At 37.7% G+C, this 24,730-nt stretch overlaps 1 protein-coding gene across 1 annotated transcript; it reads left to right on the top strand.

Annotated features, from left to right (window-relative positions):
• Window positions 1-2,968: 2,968 nt before the first annotated feature.
• On the top strand, window positions 2,969-3,892 carry LOC133046185 (olfactory receptor 4C3D-like). The gene has a single exon (XM_061129115.1). The coding sequence runs from the start codon at window positions 2,969-2,971 to the stop codon at window positions 3,890-3,892; it is 924 nt and encodes a 307-aa protein (XP_060985098.1).
• The last annotated feature ends 20,838 nt before the right edge of the window (window positions 3,893-24,730 follow it).

Raw genomic sequence — 24,730 nt, 5'->3', positions numbered from 1 at the left:
GATTTTTAAATTAAATGCCTGAAATCTGAAGTGCTCTACTTGACTTTTTGTCATAGCATTTTGTCTTTATGTAAACCTAAGGAGGATATTAAAATTAAAGATGAGTGCTATAAAAGTTATCTTCTAAAGTTCAGTTAAGTGAAATAATTGGGTTGCTGGCAAAGTTTGTTAATGATGGTGAAATACTCTTGGGGTCCAATTAGCCACAGTTAAGAAACTTTACAGATTTTGCCTACAAATAGGATAACTGTTGCACCTTTAAGACTCAAAAGGAAGACCTTATGCAAAGATACCATTTATAAATCAACAAAGACACTTTCTGTAGCTGAGCTAGTTGACATTTTAACTTTACAACTTACCTCATTTTTGGTGAACTAACAGTTGCCTGAAGCCCTGGTCATGGACCTTTGTCAGACACTTTCATAGGTGAGATTTTTTTTTTTCCATGAAATAGTATAATCATAGACCCTCAGTTTTAAAAATGATCTTACAAATTATATAATCATCCCTCATCCTCACTGATGTGAGATTTAAATCCTTTCTTCAGTAAATATTCAGAACGTTATGTTCAACTACAATGCTACCAACTTAGAAGTAAAATTGTGTATTTATTCTCAGTTATACATATTTATATTACTTAAAAGAATAATTAGTTAGAATAATTTTATATTTCAACTTTGCATCCAAAATTTCCCCATTAATGATACATCAAAATTTTCCAAATATATTGCATTACTTTTTAAAATACCATTTCTCCAATGATAACCTTTCCACTAACACAGCTAAATTTTTCACAACTCATAATAAATGTAAATAATGAATTTTCCCTTTCAAAAATATTTTCCATTAGAATTTATTCTTAGGAAGAATATTGTGGAGCCAAAAAAATGGAAAAGTAATTTTTATTTCTTCAGAGTTATTTCTAAAACACTTAGTTACACATAACTATGTCTAATTCTGCTTTATGTATTGATACACTATTATCTTTTCTGATCATTTCTGGGATCCCAATTCAAAATAAGGGAATATAATGAAGCTACAGCATTTTGTTTCCACTTAAGTATAAAGTTTTCATTTAGGATAATTTAAAAATAAAATTCTTTATACTTGAAAGGGAAATAATTTTTTTTCCAGAATACATTGTATTATATTTATGGTTTTGTTTCTCTTTTCTTTGGGAAATGTATATCCCCAATTTTTCATTCTGTTAGTAGTGTAGTATCCTTGAAACAGGAATGATAGCTAGTATGGAAACATTGGAGAAGAAGGCATAGGAATGAATTTGGCAAAAACATAAAGGAGTGGGAAGGTCATTCCTATCATGGTGGGATGAGCTGCTGTTGTTTGGTAATGAAATATCAGGCATTATGGGCAATTAACAAGGATTCTTTTTATGACTCTGTGTAAACATACATACATTAAAATACAGATTAAGTATCCCATAAATATCTGTTGGGGGGTTTTCCTAGTGGCTGAAATGGTATTTGTTGAATGAATTAACTTGCAATAAGTATTTATTAGTATGCAACAAATTTGATATACTTGTGTTAGTCTGTTTATATATGTATAGTGCATCATCTATCTCTTTATCTTACCTGGCAACCTATTGTAGTTAGTTCTCCATATTGAAATTTTCATTTTAAAACTTTGAAAATAAGGATTTCTTTTCCCTAACAGATCCTTATGTATTGAACACCTATGCAAGAGTTTTTGTATCCATGCCTACTGAATTTGTAATTTACTTTATATTTTTACAACAATATAACAATGTTAAATTATATGTGGATCAAAGTTTTAAAGAATAAAAACTCAATTAATAAATGCCATAATCATCTTGAAAGTAAAATTACTCAGTAAGATTCTCTTTCTTAGAGGCAAGGATATTTTCACATTCACCCCAGGAAGAGTATTAGAAATTATTAAATTGGAACGCAACTTCCTTCAAAAGCTTGTTTCTCATCAAGTAACAATAAACAGAGCAGGAGAATGAGAACACTTAAATTTCTCCTAAGTTTGTGGTTAGGACAGGCAGTTGTATACTTATCCATGGAAAATGGCAATTCACCAAGCATTCAGACTCAACTTCCCTGGTGGCTCAGACAGTAAAGCATCTGCCTACAATGCGGGAGACCTGGGTTCGATCCCTGAGTTGGGAAGATCCCCTGGAGAAGGAAATGGGCAACCCACTCCAGTACTCTTGCCAGGAGAATCCCATGGATGGAGGAGCCTGGTGGGCTACAGTCCATGGGGTCGCAAAGAGTCGGACATGACTAAGCGACTTCACTTCACTTCACTTCACTTCAGTAGATTTCAAGCACTACAGATATTATGCCAAGTACTATGATAAGTGAGGAAACACAGTTGAATGCTATATGTGTTCTGATAGGTACTGGAGAGGATGTGTTGCCAAAGACTTTTATATATGTATGTATATATATATAATCCTTAACATGCCTGCTTATGATAGATATTTATTGATGATGTCTTTCTACAGTAAGAGTTGAGGATTCAGATGCTAATTCTAATGGAAGAGGGAATAACTCTTACATCTGAGGGGTAACTCTAGCCTTACAGGATTAATCTGATAATTGTAAATTGTAAACGTATGGAGCACTAAGATGACTTATCAGACTCACATGGAATTGGAGCCAGGAGAAGAATCCAGAGCCCATGTAGACAGCCCAATGTTTTATTGGTAAATTAAAAGTTGACTGATAGGTGTTTACAAGTGAGAGAAACTAGATGTCTGAAGAGGTAGAAAGCATCATTTAGGAAGAATTAAAAAAAAAAAAAAAAAAAAAAACATTAAATCAACTACAGGGCAAAAGTACCAAGGACATGCTCCACAATCACCATAACTGCTCTGTTTTTGTTCTAAGACATTCCGACAATAACTCTTTCCTGATTAACAAGTATCATTCTTTATCTTTGCAGGCAATTCAGGCCCCAGGAAGGTGGGAGTTTGTAAATGAATCTCATGGCTCCCAACAACGTGACTGAATTTGTTCTCTTGGGACTCACACAGAATCCATACTTGAAGAAAATACTCTTTGTTGTCTTTTTGTTCATTTTCTTGTTCACTGTGCTGGCCAATCTGTTCATTATCATCACCATCTCCCTCAGCCCCACACTTTCTGCCCCCATGTACTTCTTTCTCACTCACTTGTCTTTTATAGATGGCATCTTCAGCTCTGTCACCACCCCCAAAATGATCATTGACCTGCTGTACCAGAGGAGAACCATCTCCTGGGGTGGCTGCCTGACTCAGCTCTTTCTGGAGCACTTCCTGGCAGCATCAGAGGTCATTGTTCTCATGTCCATGGCCTACGACCGCTACGTGGCCATCTGCAAGCCCCTGCACTACATGGCCGTCATGCGACAGCCAGTCTGCCAGCTCCTGGTGGTGGTGGCCTGGATCGGAGGGATCCTACATGCCACCGTGCAGATGTTATTCACTGTGGACTTGACCTTCTGTGGCCCCAATATTATTAACCACTTCATGTGTGATTTCTTTTCACTGTTGGAAATTGCCTGCAGCAACACTTACAGGCTGGGAATGGTAGTGGCCACTAACAGTGGGGGCATGTGTTTACTTATTTTTTTAATGCTGCTCATCTCCTACATAGTCATCCTGAGCTCCCTGAAATCCCAAGGTTCTGAAGGACGGCGCAAAGCCCTCTCCACATGTGGCTCCCACTTTACAGTAGTGGTGCTCTATTTTATCCCTTGTATTTTCACTTATACCCGTCCGGTGATCAGTTATCCTGAAGACAAGTTGGTGAGTGTGTTCTTTGCAATCCTCACTCCCATGTTAAATCCTATCATTTACACAGTGAGAAACACAGAGGTGAAAAATGCTGTGAGGAGTTTGTTGAAGAGGAGAGTAGTATAGCTGTTCATGATGCCAATTAGAGGATGATTTATATGCATTGATAACCTTGAACCTATTGTAAATTATGATAGAAAATAAAATACTTTTCAGAACATTGACAGAAAAAAAGCCTCTGAAACTAATATTTGTTGATAATTTAGTATTGGCTAGACATATCTTAGGCATTTTTGTAAGTTTTAATATACTTTCTAGAGACTAACACACACACACACAAACTTTAATATTAATGTTCACAGCCACAAGATACATAATAAAGAAAATGTAAGCCATTAGTTTGATGATTGTAGAGTGTATTATTCTTAACTCTAACTGCTACTTTATTAAGTTTTATAGAAAAATTGACTTTTCTATAGACCATTGATCTCTGAACTTTTTCTATTTTTGCTTAGCTTGTGGTAAAGCAAATAAGGGATAAAAATTGTTTGATAGATACCAAGGGAAGGGGCAGTTTCATGAAGGAATCACAGCTGAATTTTTTTCTGCACTATGAAATCATCAAAATCAAAAGAGAGACACTCACAGTAGGAGGAATGAATAATTCACAATCTATCTACAATTATTTTTTGGCAAAAACATTATACAGGAAGTTTTAAATTAACCTTAACTGCCTCTTATTTTCTTAAATATCCTCATGGTTCACATTTTTCTTGAATATAATAGAAATGTTTTCATCTCCATAGCAAGATTTGAGGAACCATTTGAAACAAGAAGAGTAAACACCTTTTATAAACTGAAACAAAAAAAGCATATGGTTAGGTTCCAAAGAATTCCAGAAAATCATCTCCTCTTGTTTCATTGACTATGCTAAAGCCTTTGACTGCATGGATCACAACAAACTGTGGAAAATTCTTAAAGAAATGGAAATACCAAACTGCCTTACCTGCATCTTGAGAAATCTGTATGCAGGTAAGAAGCAACAGTTAGAACTGGACATGGAACAATGCACTGGTTCCAAATTGGGAAAGGAGTAGGTCAAGGCTGTATATTGTCACCTTGCTTATTTAACTTGTATGCAGAGTACATCATGCCAAATGCTGGGCTGGATGAAACACACGCTAGAATCAAGATTTCTGCGAGAAATATCAATAACCTCAGATATGCAGATGACACCACCCTTATGGCAGGAAGTGAAGAAGAACTAAAGAGCTTCTTGAGGAAAGTGAAAGAGGAGAGTGAAAAAGCTGGCTTAAAACTCAACATTCAAAAAACTCAGATCACATTAATCCATCTGCAGTCCTTGTTGTTGCAAAGAGCCAGACACGACTGAGTGACTGAACTGAACTGAACAGGAATACAGAATACTGCTGTGGTTTTGCCTGTGGGAAAAGTAACTCCAAGTCACAGATAACAATACAGGGCACAGAGAACAAGATAACAACTGTGATGCGGAAGCTACAGGTAGACAGGGCTTTCTTCATCTTACACATTGCTAACAAGATCATGCTTTTCATTTATTTATTTACTTGATTGTTACCCACCTACTCCCCCACCCTGGATTTTTATTCCCACATAGACATAATCGATGTTAGTGTTATTAAACCTTATATACTCAGTTTCCATAACTCTCTAACCCACCATAGACACTGAACAGAACTTTCTGGTTAAATTATATAAGTCTCAATTTCCTAAGGTGAATTAACCGCAGAGCCTTTCCACCCCCCGCCCCCCCCCCCCCCCCCCCCGGCCCCAATTGTAAATGTTAACTCTATAGGATAACAACGGGAAAAGCCCTGTGGAAATAACACCTATTTAGCTCTTCAAGGTGCTGTGTTTGTGTGTGTTAATTGCTCAGTCATATCTGACTCTTTGTTACTCCATGGGCTATAGCCCACCAGGCTCCTCTGTACATGGAATTCTCCAGGCAAGAATACTGGAGTGGGTTGTCATTCCCTTCTCCAGGGGAATTTATCAATCCAGGGATCGAACCCGCATTTCCTGTGTTTCCTGAATTGCAGTCAGATTATTTACCAATGAGCCACTGGTGAAGTGCAGTGAAGTGAAAGTCGCTCAGTTGTGTCCAACTCTTTGCGACCCCATGTGAGCCCTGAATAAACTATTTGTGTATTTTGGAGATAAATCCCTTGTCATTCACTTCAGTTGCAAATATTTTTTCCCATTCTGTAGATTGTCTCTTTGTTTTGTTTATGGTTTCTTTTGTTGTGCCAAATCTTTTTAAGTTTAATTAGGTCCCATTTGTTAATTTTTCTTTCTCTAGAAGGAAAGTTACGATCAACCTAGATAGCATGTTTAAAAGCAGAGACATTACTTTGTAAACAAAGGTCCATCCAGTCAAGGCTGTGGTTATTCCAGTAATCATGTATGGATGTGCGAGTTGGATGGTGAAGAAAGCTGAGCACCGAAGAATTGATGCTTTTGAACTGTGGTGTTGGAGAAGACTCTTAAGAGTCTCTTGGACTGCAAGGAGATCCAACCAGTCCATCCTAAGGAGATCAGCCCTGGGTGTTCATTGGAAGACTGATGTTGAGGCTGAAACTCCAATACTTTGGCCATGTCATGTGAAGAGCTGACTCATTCGAAAAGACCCTAATGCTGGGAAGGATTGGGATGGGAGGAGGAGGGACGACAGAGGATGAGATGGTTGGATGGCATCACCGACTCGATGGACATGGGTTTGGGTAGACTCCGGCAGTTGGTGATGGACAGGGAGGCCTGGCGTGCTGCAATTCATGAGGCCGCAGAATCGGACACAACTGAGTGACTGAACTGAACTTTCTTTAGAAGATGGATCCCAGAAAATGCTGCAATTTATATAAAATAATATTCTGCCTATGTTTTTCTCTAGAAGTTGTATAGTGTCTGGTGTAATATTCAGGTCTCTAATTCATTTTAAATTGATTTATGTGTATGGTGTTAAAGGATTTCTAATTTCATTCTTTGCATGTAGCTGTCCATTTTTTTCCCCAGAACCACTTATTGAAGAGACATTCTTTTTTCCATTGTATATTCTTGTCTCCTAGAGGCAGCCTTGCACAACTTAGTGAACAGAATCACCCTATTACTATGCTCAGGCATTACTGTGTGGTCAAATTATGGAAACAATAACTCCAGTTTGCCACTGTTTTTGGCAAAGAGATATTTGCCAGAGAAGTAACAACAGTTGCAGTATTGGAACCAGAGAAGCTTTCATTTATAAAGAGTTATATAATAATGTAGGATGGCATGATATTCTCCACCTGCTTTGAGGTATGTTGCAGTTATTCCCAACTTTCTGAAAGTTCATCTTAGTCACTTCACTTTTATAATGACCTACATTAGTACTTAATTTCACTCACAGAAAACATGAAGAGGATTTTTGCTTTTACAAAGAAAAAATGTCAAAATGTATTCCTCACAATTTACCTTCAACAGTTTAAATCAAATTGCTTTTGCACAACAGATTCAAACACTATTTATCTCATTGACTTTTAGGAGAAGCATATCTATTTCCCTATATTTTTAATAAGAATCATAAATAATCAGAAGGCAGTTGGTCCTAAGGAGAGATTTATGATGATGAGTGTGAAGGAACAACTGAAGAAGGTTTAAACTCACAAACCAGCAAGACTCTATCCTCTGAGAATGTCATACAGCCTACACTTCTTTCTTCAGTTCTGATACCTTCTGAGTTTTCTGCTGACAGTTTATAATGTGTATCAATCTTCTCATGCCTCCACTAACCCTCTAGTATAGCCCCAGAGACACAACCATTGACCCCAGTTTCCTTTTTCAAATCTTTCCTTTGGTGTTGGAATAGAAGCAACACTTACTGAAGACTTCCCCCATCCTTGTCCTTGGATTACTTTCATATCCTCTCTAACAGTCACAAAGAAAGGAAACAAATATAATTTAGACCAGATATTGTCAAGATGTTTTGTTCTCACCAGCAATTGCAAACTTGACCATTCTAATGAATTAAGTGCTGATAATACCATCTTTTAGGCTTAGACCATGTGTTAAGAGGTTTTGTTTCTTTTGAATTTGAGACAGTCATGTTAAAGTTATTAAAAACCCTGTCACCCCAGTACCATGTTCAGAATGTATGTTCAAATTATAGAAGAAATAGCTTCAGTTGATCACTGGGTTTTAGAGAGTGACTTTTGTGAGAAGTACAATGAGTTGGAGTGTTGTAGTCAGAAAAGTTTTGATGTATGAGTTATTAACAATGTAGGTTGACCTGGTATTCTCCACGTGCATTGAGAAATATTGCAGGTATTTCCCACTTTCTGAAAGTTTATCTTAGTTAAATTGATTTCACTTAATTTCACTAATGGAAAGAAATCTCAAGTATAGTTTCTTTTACCCTCTTTTCCCCCCAAAAATCCATGAATTCATTATCATATAAATGCTAATGGATTTTTGCATTGTTTTTCCATTTTGTATTGAATTATATCAATTTACAATTTGTGTTAGTTCAAGTGTAAAACAAAGTGATTTATATATATATATATATATACACATCCCTGATGGCTCCGTAGTAAAGAACTTGCCTGTAACAGGAGAAAGGGAGAAAGGGGTTCAATTATTCAGTTGGGAAGATCCTCTGAAGAAGAAAATGTCAACCTTCTCCAATAATCTTGCCAGGGAAATCCCATGGACAGAGGAACCTCACAGGCTACAGTCCATGGGGTCCCACAGGAGTTGACATGACTTAGTGACTAAAAAACAACAAACTGTATATGTATATATATAAAATAATTATATATAATTTTTTAGATTTTTTCCATTATAGGTGTCTATTGCAATGCTAATGCTGGTCTTTTGTACAAGTGAAGTGACATAACTTGAACCTTCACAAAGGCAATAAGGAACAAATTTGCTAAACTATAACGCTGATATCAGATATATATATAATATTGAAATTGAAATGTTAGTTACTCAGTCACGTCTGAACTTTTGTGACCCCACGGACTGTATAGCCTGCCAGGCTCCTCTATCCATGGAATTCTACAAGCAAGAACATTAAAGTGGAGTCCAGCCTCAGCAGGATCCAGGGGTACCCTCAGGATGAATGGCGTAGGCGAGAAAAGGAGAGAGAGACCAGACTGGGGTGGGGCGGGGGATGGGGGCGGGTGGTGTAGGAGTCTGGCAGAGTCTGGCAATGCTTTATTTTTTACTGTGGCTTTTATACCCTAAATTAGTACATTTCTAAGGGGAAGATAGTTTAACATTACATCAGCTTGTTCTTCACGAAACCAGGGTGTTTTCTGCATGCTTCTTTGTTTATGAGAGTCTTGTACATTATCTTCTGGCCTTGGGGCCTATTGACATTTTATGACCTAAGTGAATGCAAAGCTGTTTTCCGTAACCTATTCTTTAATGAACACAAAGGTCAGTCCTTTTGCAGAAGTTATCAGTTAAATTTATCTAAAAGGTTTACCACACAAAGACTCTGCAGCTCCGGTGAGCCAGCCCCTGTTTAGCATTCCTGGTTAAAATTAACAATTCTAAACTCTTATTTTTCTAAACCTTTAACTATAACCACTTTTAGAATAATATTTTTGTGTTCTCTAATAGGGCTTCCTCACCCCCGAAGGGCTCTGTGCCTATTAGGGCCTTTATGTGATCAGGTTCTTTATGCTGTTTATGATTAAGGTGTTGTGAGCAGCCATGTGCATTAGTAGGCATTTGCCAAACAGGCTAGAATGCCGGCAAAGGGGTCTAAATTGAAACACTGCTTTCATCCTGGATAATCTTATAGGATACCACCGTCCAGCGGACATATTAATTAAAGTTCTAAGTTGATTCTGTTTGGAAAGAGATCAGGGAAGGCCTTCTACCCGTGTCACAGAAGTTAGGGAGTAGTCTAATATAGAAAGCATCAGAAAGACAGCGATCATCTTTAAGGTGAGCGCCGGGGCAGCTTTTCTTTTCTTTTTTTTTTTTTTTAATTTTTATTTTTTTTTATTAGTTGGAGGCTAATTACTTCACAACATTTCAGTGGGTTTTGTCATACATTGATATGAATCAGCCACGGGGCAGCTTTTCGAAATCCCTGAAGTCCTGATCTGCCTTGCTTGTCAGGTCTCCTCCTCACGACTTTGTCGTGGGTGGGATCTCGTGTGCTGGCTCCTGGCAAAATTCTTTACTATGCGAGCTACCAGGGAAACCCTTTAATGAAGTATATATTTACCTAAACTTCCTGCTGAAGATAGATATTTTTAATGGTATATTTCTTTCCCTGTTAGAGCTGAGGGTTCATGTGAAAATTCTCATGGAGGAGAAAATAACTCTTACCTATGTGCAATACTTCTCAGCTTACAAAATACATCTGAGAATTATAATTTGTAAGCTGACAGACAGAGGAGGCCTCAGAAGAATGGGCCCTGAAATGACTTTGAAGAATCACTTGGAGGTGGAACAAGTAGAAGAATTCAGATCTCAAATATATATACCATCTCAGTCAATTGTACATCAAATGTTGTCCTAAAGGTGTTTTACAAGTGACTGGCATTAGGTGTCTCAAGAGACTGAAAGCATCTTGGAAAAAAATAAGAAAGACTTGAAACAAGTAATGGGCCTAAAGTGCCAAGGACATGCTTGACAGTTAAAGTCATCATTATATTTTTGTTCTAAGAATTCAGACCAAAAGTTTCATGCTTAATCATTATAATTTTCACTTTTTTGTAGATAATTCAGGACCCAAGCAGGTGTTACCTTCTAAATGGATGTCTGCAAGCCTCCCAACAACATGATTGAATTTATTCTCTTGGGACTCACACAGACTCCACACTTGCAGAAAATGCTCTTAATAGTCTTTTTGTTCATTTTCTTTTTACCATGCTGGCCAATCTTCTAATTGTCATTACTCTTACCCTCAGTCCCACACTTTCTACTCCCACGTACTTCTTTCTCACTCACTGTTCCTTAATAGATGTCTCTTTGACCTCAGTCACCACCTCCAAATTAATTATTGACCTGCTGTACCTGAGAAGAATCATATCCTGGGGTGGCTGTCTGACTCAGATCTTTTTGGTACACTTCCTGGGAGGATCAGAGATTGTCATCGTCATCATCATGGCCTATGACCTCTATGTCACCATCTGCAAGCCTCTGCACTGTAGGACCATTATGCGACAGGAGCTCTGTCAGCTCCTGGTGGTGGTGGCCTGAATCAGGGGGATCCTGCATGCCACGGTGCAGATTCTTTGCATTCTCACATTAACCTTCTATAGTTCCAATGACATTGACCACTTGATGTGTGATCTCTTCTCACTGTTGAAACTGGCCTGCAGCGCCCCCTACAGGCTTGGAACTGTGGCGGCAGCTAACCGTGGGGCCATGTGCAAGCTTATTTTTTCCATGCTCCTCAACTCCTATGCAATCATCCTGAGCTCCCTGAAGTCCCATGGCTCTGAAGGACGGCACACAGCCCTCTTTAAATGTGGCTCCCACTTTACGGTAGTGGTGCCCTTTTTTAGTCCCTGTGTATTCAGCTACATGAGTCCTATGACCAGTTACTCTGTGGACGAGTTTGTGATTATGTTGTTTGCCATCCTCACTCCCATGTTAAATCCTATCATTTACACAGTGAGAAACACAGAGGTGAAAAGTGCCATGAGGGCTTTGTTGAAGAGACAAGTGACTTAGGCTGTTTACAGTGCGAAGAAAATATTTATATTCAAGAGAGGATTATATCTGTAAAGTGTGAAAGAAAACTAAAAAAAAAAAAAAAAAAAAAAAAAATTGCAGATCATTTTCAAAAAAAAAAAAAAGAAAAAGAAAAACCCAGGTACTAGCAATTGTTGGTTATTGAATGTGGGTAGGCATTTTTAAGGCATTTATGATAACTTTAATGGTTTTTGCTCATGTATCTATATTTATAACAATGGAATGAACAACTACAAACCTTTAGTTTGATATATGTAGAGTAACTTTTTCTCCAGAATCTTACTGCTATTTCTTTTCAGATTTTTTCATGTATGTTACTTTGATGAAATTTCCCTAGGACCTTAATCTCAGAACTTTTCCCACTTTTGCTTTCAGTTCAGTTCAGTTCAGTCGCTCAGTCATGTCCGACTCTATGTGACCCCATGAATTGCAGCACGCCAGGCCTCCCTGTCCGTAACCAATTCCCGGAGTTTACTCAAACTCATGTCCATTGAGTCAGTGATGCCCTCCAGCCATCTCATTCTGTTGTCCCCTTTTCCTCCTGCCCACAGTCCCTCCCAGCATCAGGGTCTTTTCCGATGAGTCAACTCTTAACATGAGGTGGCCAAAGTATTGGAGTTTCAGCTTCAGCATCAGTCCTTCCAATGAACACCCAGGACTGATCTCCTTTAGGATGGACCAGTTGGATCTCCTTGCAGTCCAAGGGACTCTCAAGAGTCTTCTCCACCACCACAGTTCAAAAGCATCAATTTTTCAGTGCCCAGCTTTCTTCACAGTCCAACTCTCACATCCATACATGACCACTGGAAAAACCATAGCCTTGACTAGATGGACCTTTGTTGGCAATGTAATGTCTCTGCTTTTCAATATGCTATCTAGGTTGGTCATAACTTTCCTTCCAAGGAGTAAGTGTCTTTTAATTTTATGGCTGCAATCACCATCTGCAGTGAATTTGGAGCCCCCAAAAATAAAGTCTGACACTGGTTCCACTGTCTCCCCATCTATTTCCCATGGAGTGATGGGACCAGATGCCATGATCTTAGTTTTCTGAATGTTAAGCTATAAGCCAACTTTTTCAGTCTCCTCTTTCACTTTCATCAAGAGGCTTTTTAGTTCATCTTCACTTTCTGCCATAAGGGTGGTGTCATCTGCATATATGAGGTTATTGATATTTCTCCCGGCAATCTTGATTCCAGCTTGTGCTTCCTCCAGCCCAGCATTTCTCATGATGTACTCTGCATATAAGTGAAATATGCTGGGTGACAATATACAGCCTTGATATACTCCTTTTCCTATTTGGAACCAGTCTGTTGTTCCATGTTAAGTTCTAACTGTTGCTTCCTGACCTTCATACAAATTTCTCAAGAGGCAGGTCAGGTGGTCTGGTATTCCCATCTCTAAGAATTTTCCACAGTTTCTTGTGATCCATATAGTCAAAGGCTTTGGCATAGTCAATAAAGCAGAAATAGATGTTTTTTTGGAACTCTCTTACTTTTTTGATGATGTTGGTAATTTGATCTCTGGTTCCTCTACCTTTTCTAAATCCAGCAGATGTTGGTAATTTGATCTCTGGTTCCTCTACCTTTTCTAAATCCAGCTTGAACATCTGGAAATTCACAGTTCATGTATTGTTGAAGCCTGGCTTAGAGATTTTGAGCATTACTTTACTAGCGTGTGAGATGAGTGCAATGGTGCAGCAGTTTGAGCATTCTATGTGATTGCCTTTCTTTGGGATTGGAATGAAAACTGACCTTTTCCAGTCCTGTGGCCACTGCTGAGTTTTCCAAAATGCTGGCATATTGAGTGCAGCACTTTCACAGCATCATCTTTCAGGGTTTGAAATAGCTCAACTGGAGTTCCATCACTGCAACTGGTTTTGTTCGTAGTGATGCTTTCTAAGGCCCAATTGTCTTCACTTTCCAGGATGTCTGGCTCTAGGTGAGTGATCATACCATCATGATTATCTGGGTCGTGAAGATCTTTTTTGTACAATTCTTCTGTGTATTCTTGCCACGTCTTCTTAATATATTTTGCTTCAGTTAGGTCTATACCATTTCTGTCCTTTATTGAGCCCATCTTTGCATGAAATATTCCCTTGGTATCTCTAATTTTTTGAAGAGATCTCTAGTCTTTCCCATTCTACTACTTTCCTCTATTTCTTTGCACTGATCTCTGAGGAAGGCTTTCTTATCTCTCCTTGCTATTCTTAGGAACTCTGCATTCAAATGGGTATATCTTTCCTTTTCTCCTTTGCTTTTTGCTTCTCTTATTTCACAGCTATTTGTAAGGCCTCTTCAGACAGCCATTTTTATTTTTTTGCATTTTTTTTTTTTTTTTTTTTTCCATGGAGATGGTCTTGATCCCTGTCTCCTGTGTAATGTCGTGGACCTCTATCCATAGTTCATTAGGCACTCTGTCTATCAGATCTAGTCCCTTAAATCTATTTCTCACGTCCACTGTGTAATCATACGGGATTTGATTTAGGTCATACCTGAATGGTCTAGTGTTTTTCCCTACTTTCTTCAATTTAAGTCTGAATTTGGCAATAAGGAGTTTATGATCTCCTCATGAGCCACAGTAGAATATATGTATACGCGCACACACACACACACACACACACACATAATCAAATGACTTTGCTGTGCATCTAAACACTAACATTGTGTTGCAAATTAACTAATTTTCAATAAAAGAAAATTTTAAAAATCTTTAAAAAACTAACCAGTCTTAGTAAGATGGATTTCTTTTTTGGGGGAAAACAAAGTCCCTTTTGGATTTTTTTCCATAAGTGAAACAATTACCAGTGTTGGTCTTTGTAAAAGTCAGGTGGCTAAGGTAAACTTTCAGAAGGTGGGGGACAGCCACAATTTTCTGTAAAGTCATTCTACATTATTAAGTAATAAGTGTTATTCACTCAGTCATGTTCCATTCTTTGCAACCCCATGGAGTATAGCCCTCCAAGCTCATTTGTCCTTTTAATTCTCCAGGCAAGAATTCTAGAGCGGGTAGCCATTGTCTTCTCCAGGGGATCTTCCTGGCTCTGGGATTGAACCCGGGTCTCCCAAATTTCAGGCAGTTTCTTTTCCATCTGAGCCAGATGGACCATAAAGAAGGCTGAGCATGAAAGAATTGACGCTTTCAATTTTTGGTGCTGGATAACACTCTTGAGATCCCCTTAGACAGCAAGGAGAGCAAACAAGTCAATGCTAAATGACCTGAATATTCATTGGAAGGACTGATGCTTAAGCTGAAGCTCCCATACTTTTGCCACTTGATGTGAAGAGTCAATTCATCAGTCAAGACCTTGATGCTGGGAAAGATTGAGGGTAGGAAGAAAAGGGTGTGACAGAGAATAAGATGGTTGTTTGGTATGGTTGACTCAATGGATGTGAGTTTGATCAAACTCCAGGAGATAGTGAAGGACAGGGAGGCCTGGCTTGCTGCAGTCCATGGGGTCACAAAGAGTCAGATACTAGTTAGTGACTGAATAAAAACAACAGTAAATCTTTTTGTAGTTTCAAACTCTTTCTTTTCAGTTGAGTCAAAAGAAGTATTGCATATCTTTTTACAATAACATAGTTCTCAGGCAGAACACTAAATAAGCTTCAGTCAACTCCTCCCACACAAATAACCAACAAAGACCTACTGTACAGCAAAGGGAGCACTGGTCAATGTAAGGTAACAACCTAAATGGATAAAGAATCTGAAAAAATAATAGATACATGTATCTATTTCATGTAACTGAATCACTTTGCTCTACACCTGGAACTATCACAGCATTATTGATCAACCGTTCTCCAAAATGGGCTTCCCAGGAGGCTCAGTGTAAAGTATCTGCCTGCCAACGTGGGAGATACAGGTTTGATCCCTGAGCTGAGAAGACCCCCTGGAGTAGGAAATGGCAACTCTCTCCAGGATTCTTGCCTGGAGAATCCCAAGGACAGAGGAACCTGCTGGGCTACAGTCCATGGGGTTGCAAAGAGACAAACATGATTGAGCAATTGAGCATAATAGCAGTAGGTTTCCTGGTATAACTCCAGGAACTCCACTTTTAAATAATTCTTTACACAAAAACCTTCACTGATTTAGACCTAACTATACTCTCTCCTTTTTATGCTGCTCTAGGGTTTGAGGAGTTAGACTAGACAGGTGTAGGGGTTCTAAAGCAATCTCTCTAACCAGAACCATAGCTATCTAAGTAGAGGCTGGATGACCACTCAATGGATTATTCTGAATGGATTTCAATCCTTTATGAGCTTTATGAGTGATGATTTTGTCCATACATGTCAATTATATGATCTGACTCTGCTTTTCATTCCAGAGGTGAAAGACAAGTTCAAGACATTTTAACAATGACACTTCAGCAAAATCCTTATCACATGGAGTTCTTTAGATAGTTTCAAATCCTCATTCAGGCTTTTACATTTGCTGTCATAAATATCATTATAGCACTATAATATTGGGGTGTCCTTTCAAACTAGGTTTGGTCACGTGGTTTCAGGTTTTTTTTGTGTGTGTGTGGTTTCAGTTTTATTAAACTCTTTTCTTTCATGACACATGTTGCTCACAGTGACACATTCTCTGGAGCCAATGAGAATTATGTACAAATTATTTTTTTCTTATTAATGCAACTGAACATTGTATTATTCTACATTGTATTATTTCTGAGTTTAATTGATTTAAATATATTTATAAAATAATTTCATACATCAATGTTTCTGTTCATGGATGTTTGTAATAGGCTTACAGTTGGTGATATCAAACAGTTCCTTCTGCTTTAGTTATAAAACAATAATTTAATATAAGGATACTGGCCCACAATTTAGTGCTCTGGTTTCTAAATTCCCCTTGGCAAATGGCATTCTTATTCTTTGTCTTATATTTCTTTGCTATGAATTGTGAATGTCATTGCTTATTTCTCTATACAATTTATACAATTAAATTTAAATGACTGAAATAGATGCTTTAATCATCTTTAAATATAATTGAATAAGAGTACTATTTTCATTAACATCTTGTTAATCTAATTCCAGAATTGTCAAAAAACAACTATTTTGAGAAGTACTGGTGTGAAAACTTCACCTGATGTGAAGTTCCAATAGTATAATAGGATTCATGATTATCAATTAATGTACATCTGAAAACAATATTTAAAAATTATGATTTGCATAAGCATAGATCAATCAAAACAAAGTATTATAATAAAGATTAAAAATCAGATGATTGTCTGTCTACCTGAATGCTTATTTTATATAATATTAAATATTAAGGCTTCATAATAAACTCAACTGTTTTCCAATACCTAATTTCACAAGTGGTCAACTTTTTTTTCTCTAGTCTTAGTAGTTTGTCTACATATATACTTCATGTAGAAGTTAAAAATTAAAGATGAGAGACATACAAGTTCTCTACTGTTCAGTTAACTTATATGAAATAATTGGGTTATTGGCAAGATCTACTAATGATGATGCAATACCTTTGAGGTCCTATTAGTTGTAGCCAAGAAAGTTTATAGAATTCACCTGTATGCAGGATATGTGATATTACTTTTATGGCTATCAAAAGGTACCATTTTTAAGTCAACAAAGATACTTATTGTAGCTGAGCTAGTTGGAATTTTGAACTCTTACTACTTTACTTCTTTCTTGGTGTACTCACAACTGCTTGGGGCCCTGGCCATGAACCTATGTCAGGTAAGTTCATAGGTAAGGTTTTTTTTTTTTTAATTTTTATTTTTTTCCCAAGAAATCTCATAATTAGAGACTCTCAGGTTTAAATTGACCTTAAAATCATATAATCACCACTCATCCACACCGATATGACATTTAAATCACTTTTTCAGCTTACAAAATATCAAGAAAGATAGACTCAAATAATAATATCAATTTATAAGTAAAAATATTTTTAGTCCCTATTTCTTATGACATATTTACATTAGAATAATAATAAAGTTAGAATTAAATTAGAATAATTATGCAATTCAAATGTGCATCAAAATTTTTCTCCATTTATGTTACAGCTCATATATGTTTCAATGATACTACACACGTTTTAAAAATCTTTTAAAAATTACATATAACTCAAAGAGACACACTATATTTTAATTATCCATTTCTCCACTGTTGAACATTCTATTTCATTCTCAAGTTTCCCACAGCTCTGAAAAATTGTGTAGTCTATAACTGTAAATAACAATTTTTCTCTGTTAAAAATATTTTCCACTAGAGTGTCTTCCTAGAAAGAGTATTGTTGAGCCAAATAAAAGTGAAAAAGTTATTACTTCATCGTTATCTCTAAACCTTATTAATAACATCTAACTCTTACTTCTTTATAATTTTTTTGCTCTGTTGTGGGGTCTCACTTTAGAATAAGGAAATAAAATGAAGCCATTGCACTTTATTTCCACATAGGTATAAAATCTTCAGCTTGGATAACTGAAAAATGAAGATATTCATCCATTTATTTTTGAAAACAAAAATATATTTTCCACAGAATACATTTTATTATATTTATGGTTTCTCTTGTCTTTTCTTTGCAAAATGTCTGGCAAGTTTCCCATCCCATTAGTCATCCAGAAGCCTGTAACCAGGAAGGATGGATGACTGATCCTATAATAAGATGGGAAAAGGAGGGATAGGAATCATGTAGCAGAAACATAAAGGAGTGAGAAGGTCATGCATATCATAGATGGATGAACTGCTGCTATTTGGTAATGAAACGTCAGACAGTAAGTGTAATTAACAAGGAAACACCTAGTGACATTGTGTGGAAAAACATATGTTTATATATGTATTATGTATTGGTCCAAGAAATATTTGTTGAATGTGTGAGCTTGTAATAGCTACTCCCTGATATCTCAGTTGGTAAAGAATCTGCCTGGAATGCAGGAGACCATGGTTGGATTCCTGGGTCAGGAAGGTCCGCTGGAGAAGGGATATGTTACCCACTCCAGTATTCTTGGGCTTCCCTTGTGGCTCAGATGATAACTAATCTGCCTGCAATGCAGGAGACCTGGGTTTGATTCCTGGGTTGGGACGATTCCCTGGAGAAGGGAAAGGCTACCCCCCTCCAGTATTCTGGCCTAGAGAATTCAACGAACTGTATAGTCCATGGGGTAGCAAGGAGTCCAACACAACTGAGCAAATTTCACTTTTTTTTCCCACTTCTTAAGTAAATGTATGTTTGTGTTAGTCTCTATATAAAATAATATATGTGTAGTTCTTTACCTATCTTACCTAGCAACCTATTATTTCTTTCTCTTCCATACATTATTATTATTATTATTATTATTATAACTTTGAAAATAAGGATTTCCTTTGCTTGAAAGATCCTTGTGTACTGAACACCCATGCAAGAGCTTTTATCCAAGTCTATAGAAGCTGTAAATTTACTGAATATGACTATATTAAATTATATCATAATAGAATTTTGAAAAATAGAAATGTCAAATAATGAACACACTATCTAGAAAATAAATTAATCCAGAAAATATTATTTCCTATAGGCAATTAAAAATTTTCATACTAACATGGTACAGTGTGTCAGAAACTAAATTTTAGGAGTTCACCGTCCTTTCCAATGTTTGTTTCTGTTTCTCATCAGTTCAGTTCAGTTCAGTCGCTCAGTCATGTCCGACTCTTTGCGACCCCATGAACTGCAGCATGCAGGACCTCTCTGTCCATCACTAACTCCTGGAGTTTACCCAAACTCATGTCCATTGAGTCGGTGATGCCATCCAAGCAACTCATCCTCTGTTGTCCCCTTCTCCTGCTCTCAATCTTTCCCAGCATCAGGGTCTTTTCAAATAAGTCAGCTCTTTGCATCAGGTGGCCAAAGTATTGGAGCTTCAACTTCAGCATCAGTCCTTCCAGTGAACACCCAGGACTGATCTCCTTTAGGATGGACTGGTTGGAACTCCTTGCAGACCAAGGGACTCTCAAGAGTCTTCTCCAACACCACAAGTCAAAAGCATCAATTCTTCGGCACTTAGCTTTCTTTATGGTCCAACTCTCACATCCATACATGACTACTGGAAAAACCATAGCCTTGACTAGGTGGTTGTTTGTTGGCAAAGTAATGTCTCTGCTTTTTAATATACTGTCTAGGTTGGTCATAACTTTCCTACCAAGGAGTAAGCGTCTTTTAATTTCATGGTTGCAGTCACCATCTGCAGTGATTTCGGAGCCCCCCAAAATAAAGCCAGCCACTGTTTCCACTGTTTCCCCATCTACTTGCCATGAAGTGATGGGACCGGATGCCATGATCTTAGTTTTCTGAATGTTGAGATTTAAGCCAACTTTTTCACTCTCCAGCAGGAAAAAAAGTGTACTTGAAATCCTTCTAGGTTTATGGTCAGGGGAAGCAGTCATAATTTACCCATGCATGTTAGTCTCTCAGTGATGTCCCACTCTTTGCAACCCCATGACTATAGACCACCAGGCTCTTCTGTCCATGGGATTCCCCAGGCAAGCATACTAGAGGGAGTTGCCATTTTCTCCTCTAGGGGATCCTTCCGACCCAGGGATTGAACCCAGGTCTTCTGCATTTCAGGCAGATCCTTTACCAGTTGAGCCACCAGGGAAGCCCTGTTTGCCCATGGTGAATGGCAATTTATCAAACATTTGCTCATCACCTAACAGGTTTCAGGCACTGAAGCCATAGTGGCAGATTCTGTGGTAAGAACCCCAAGTGGTGCTAGTGATAAAGAACCTGCCTGCCAATTCAGGAGACATAAGAGATGCAGATTCAGTCCCTGGGTTGGGAAGATCTCCTGGAGAAGGGCATGTCAACCCACTCTAGTATTCTTGCCTGGAGAATCCCATGCACAGAGGAACCTGGTGTGCTATAGCCCATACAGTCACAAAGAGTTAGACACGACTGAAGTGACTTAGCATGCAGGCACGCATGGTAAGATTGGAAACAGAGATGAAAAGCTTTTGCGTTCTGGATGGTTCCAAGTGTAGTGTGTCATTAGTGGCATATATATTTCCCTATATTCAATGCTTGTGATAGATACTTGTCAATGTTATATTTCTTTCCATAGTTAGAGCTGAGGGTTCAAATGTAAATTCATATGGAATAGAAAATATCTCTTACCTGTGTGTAGCACTTCTCAACTTACAGGATACATCTGAGAATTATGATTTGTAAGCTGATGGACAGAGAGGAGGGCTCAAGAGGCACTGAGATGACTTTGAAGAATTGCCTTGAGCTGAAATAATAGAAGAATCTAGATCCCATGTAGACAGAACACTGATTTCTCAATAAATTACACACCAAATATCACTCTATGGGTGTTTAACAGGTGACTGGAGCTAGGTGTCTGTAGAGATGGAAATCATCTTGGAAAAAATTTTAAAAAGGCTTGAAACAAGAACTGAGACAAAAGCAACAAGGACATGCTTCACAGTAAAATAATCATTCTTTCCTTGTTGTAAGAAATTCAGATCAAATTTCTTTCATGGTTAATCAGTATCATTTTTTTTTTTTTACTTATTTGTAGATAATTCAGGACATAGGAAGGTATCACTTCCTAAATGGATGTCCTCACAACTCCCAACAATGTAACTGAATTTGTTCTCTTGGGACTCACCCAGAATCTACACTTGCAGAAAATGCTCTTCATTGTCTTTTTGTTCATTTTCCTGTTTACTGTCTTGGTCAACCTGCTCATTGTCATCACCATCTCCCTCAGCCCCACACTTTCAGCTCCCATGTACTTCTTTCTCACTCACTTGTCCTTCCTAGATGGCATCTTCACCTCTGCCACCACCCCCAAAGTGATCACTGACCTGCTGTACCAGAGGGGAACCATCTCCTGGGCTGGCTGCCTGATTCAGATCTTTCTGGAACACATAATGGTAGGTTCAGAGATCATCCTTCTCATTTCCATGTCGTATGACTGCTATGTGGCCATCTGCAAGTCTCTGCACTACACGACCATCATGAGACAGGGGCTCTGCTGGCTACTGGTGGTGGTGGCCTGGATCGGGGGCATCCTGCATGCCACCAGCAGATTCTTTTCATTGTCAATTTGACCTTCTGTGGTCCCAACGTCATTGGTCACTTCATGTGTGATTTATTCTCACTGTTAGAACTCGCCTCCAGTGACACCTACAAGCTTGGCATCATGGTGGCAGCTAACACTGCAGGAATGTGCTTAGTTTTTTGTTTGTTTGTTTTTTTTTTTATCATGCTCCTCATCTCCTACACAGTCATCCTGCACTCTCTGGAATCCCAAGGCTCTGAAGTACGACGCAAAGCCCTCTCTACATGTGGCTCCCGTTTCACAGTAGTGGTGCTCTTTTTTGGTCCCTGTATATTCACGTATATGCATCCTGTGGTCACCTTCCCTGTGGACAAGTTTGTGGCTGTGTCCTTTGCAATTCTCACTCCCAGGTTAAATCCTTTCATTTACACAGTGAGAAACACAGAGGTGAAAAATGCCATGAGGAGTTTGTTGAAGAGGAGAGTGACTTAGGCTGGTCATGGTGCCAAGAAAGTGATTGTTTATATAGAAGGCTATACCTGTTGTAAAGTGTGAAAGAAAAGTAAGAAATTTTGTAGATCATTAAGAGAGAGGGAGAAAGAGATCCAGGAACTAACACTCGCTGGTTTTTTAATCTTGGATAGGCATTATTTTAAGCATAGTAGTAGTCGTAGTAAAGTAGCTCAGTCGTGTCTGACTCTTTGAGACCCCGTGGATTGTAGTCGACCAGGCTCTTCCCTCCATGGGACTCTCCAGGCAAGAATACTGGAGTGGGTTGCCATTTCCTTCTCCAGGGGATCTTCCCGACCCAGGGATCGAACCTGGGTCTCCCGTATTGCGGGCAGATGCTTTAACCGTTGAGCCACCAGGGAAGCCCGTTTTAAGCATACTGACATTTTCAGGCACACTGCCAAAGTTGCAGTGTTCGTAGATTCAGAATAGGCAATGAAAATAACATTAAATCCACAGTTTGATGATTGTAGAGTAAGAAGTTTTTCCTCCAGAGTCTTACTGCTGCTTTTTCAGATTTCTCATATATGTTACTTTGATGAAATCAGCTTTTCCATAGGGCCTTAATCTCATTTTTTCCGAATTTTTACTTACCCTGTGGTAAAGCAAACACTGGATAGAAATACTGGCTAAATGTAGTGGTTTTTGCCATACATTGACATGAATCAGCCATGGATTTACATGTGTTCCCCATCCTGAGCCCCACTCCCATCTCCCTCCCCATCCCATCCTGGCAAAAACCACTACAATATTGTAAAGTAATTAGCCTCCAACTAATAAAAATAAATGGAAAAAAATATTGGCTAAATGCATGGTGAAGAGGGAGTTGAATGAGGGAATAATAGCTAATTTTTCCCCTGCACTATGGATTTATCAAAAGCAAAGTGAGTGTCAGTGACAAAAGGAGGAAAGAATATTTTACAATCTATCTCTAATTCTCTTTTTAATAGAGAAGATAAAGCAGAAATTTTGAAATTACTACTAATTTGCTCTCTTTTTCTTAAATATCCCTATGGCTCATATTTTTTATTAAATATAAAGTAAACATTTTCATTTTTTATACCAAGACTTGGGGAGCCATTTGAAACAAGAGTAAACATCTCTTTCAAATCTCAACAGAAAAGCATATGGTCAATTTCCAAAGCTGTTGCTATGTAGATCTGGTTCGTATAAGTACGTTATGTGAACCCTTTATTATCTACCAGGCACATTTGCTTCAGATGGTTTATCCACAATGAAAACTGGTAGTTTCATTATCATTGTTCCCAATTTACAGAGAAGCAAATTGAAGCCAAGACAGGTTTACTGATTTACTTGCCTCACATCACACATGCTTCTCCCATAAAGTATGTCCAGGACATATAACTCTAGAATGAAGCTCCCTTACAAACTTTCAACCTAGGGCTTCTAACTCAGTTTCTTTCAAATGAGTTGTCCGTGGTATGTTTTTTCATGTAGATAAGAAAATTATCCGTGATCTTAATGATTTACCTCTTTTGTGAAGATGGTGTTGATGTGTTGTAGCTTTGTCTCATGTGTTATGATATACTTCAGCAGTACAAGTTTATTAATTTTTTGAAAGTTCAAGTTATACCACTTCACTTTTACAAAGAAACATTAGTATAGTAATGGTAATCTTAAATGGAAAGGAATCTCAAACAGATATACATATATATACATATATATATGTATATGTATATTTATAAATAAATCACCTTGCTGTGCACTTGAAACTAACCCAACATTGCAAATTAACTGTGCTTCAATAAAAAAAAGAAATATTTAAAACCTCACCCACATTTGTGTGATTATGGAGTCTTGTGTATTGGCTTTTGTAAAAACAAAATCCTATTTTTTTTTAAATTAGTAAAATCAAGTATTAATGTTGTTTTTCATAAAAACCAAGTGCTTAAAGTTAACTCCAGAAAACTGGGAATACCTGTAATGTTCCTCTATATACATGATGAATATCAGGTCATCCTACATTATTAATAACTATAAATCTAAGCTTCTCTGACTACAACACAGAAACCCATGTTACTTATCACAGATGTCACTTTCTTAGACTCAATGATGAACTGGAGTTATTTATTCCATAATTTGAACATACAGTAGTGCTTAAACATGGTACTGGGGTAATAGTATTTAGCAAATTGTGCATAATTATCTCAAATTCATAGGAAACAGCACTTTTTCTCACAATGTCTAGGCCTGGAAGATGATAGAATCAGCATTTAATCTATTAAAATGGTCATTTGAAATTTCTGGTAAGAATTAGACCTTTCAACAAATCAAGACTAAATGATATGCGGTTTATTATGATGAAGAGATAAGAGGAGATGAGAGTAATCCAAGGGCAGTGAATAGAAAAGTCTTGAGTAAATGTTGTTTTTACTCTAGACCAAAGAGAATATTTGAAGATGGAAAATAAGACCAATTATTGTGTTTTAGAGAGTTATATCAGAGGCTCAATGGAGGAATGAGAAAGTTAGTGCTGTAGGCATTATACATTTTCAACGGAAAACTTGGAAGGTGTCATAACTGAAGAAGGATGTGTAGGCTATATGGAATCTCAGTGGGTGAACTTTTGCTGGTTGTAAATTTAAATCTCCTTTAGAAATTCCTTTTCACTCATTCCCGATAATCTCTTCTGAGGAGCAACTGCCATGTGACTACTTTTGATTCATTAAAAGTAGAGTCCATGCTCATATATACATATATATGTATATATA

Source organism: Dama dama, chromosome 24, assembly GCF_033118175.1.
Source record: "Dama dama isolate Ldn47 chromosome 24, ASM3311817v1, whole genome shotgun sequence".
NCBI classification, from domain to species: domain Eukaryota; kingdom Metazoa; phylum Chordata; class Mammalia; order Artiodactyla; family Cervidae; genus Dama; species Dama dama.
The sequence above is the reverse complement of the archived record's forward strand: the minus strand, read 5'-3'. Positions and strand labels throughout refer to the sequence as shown.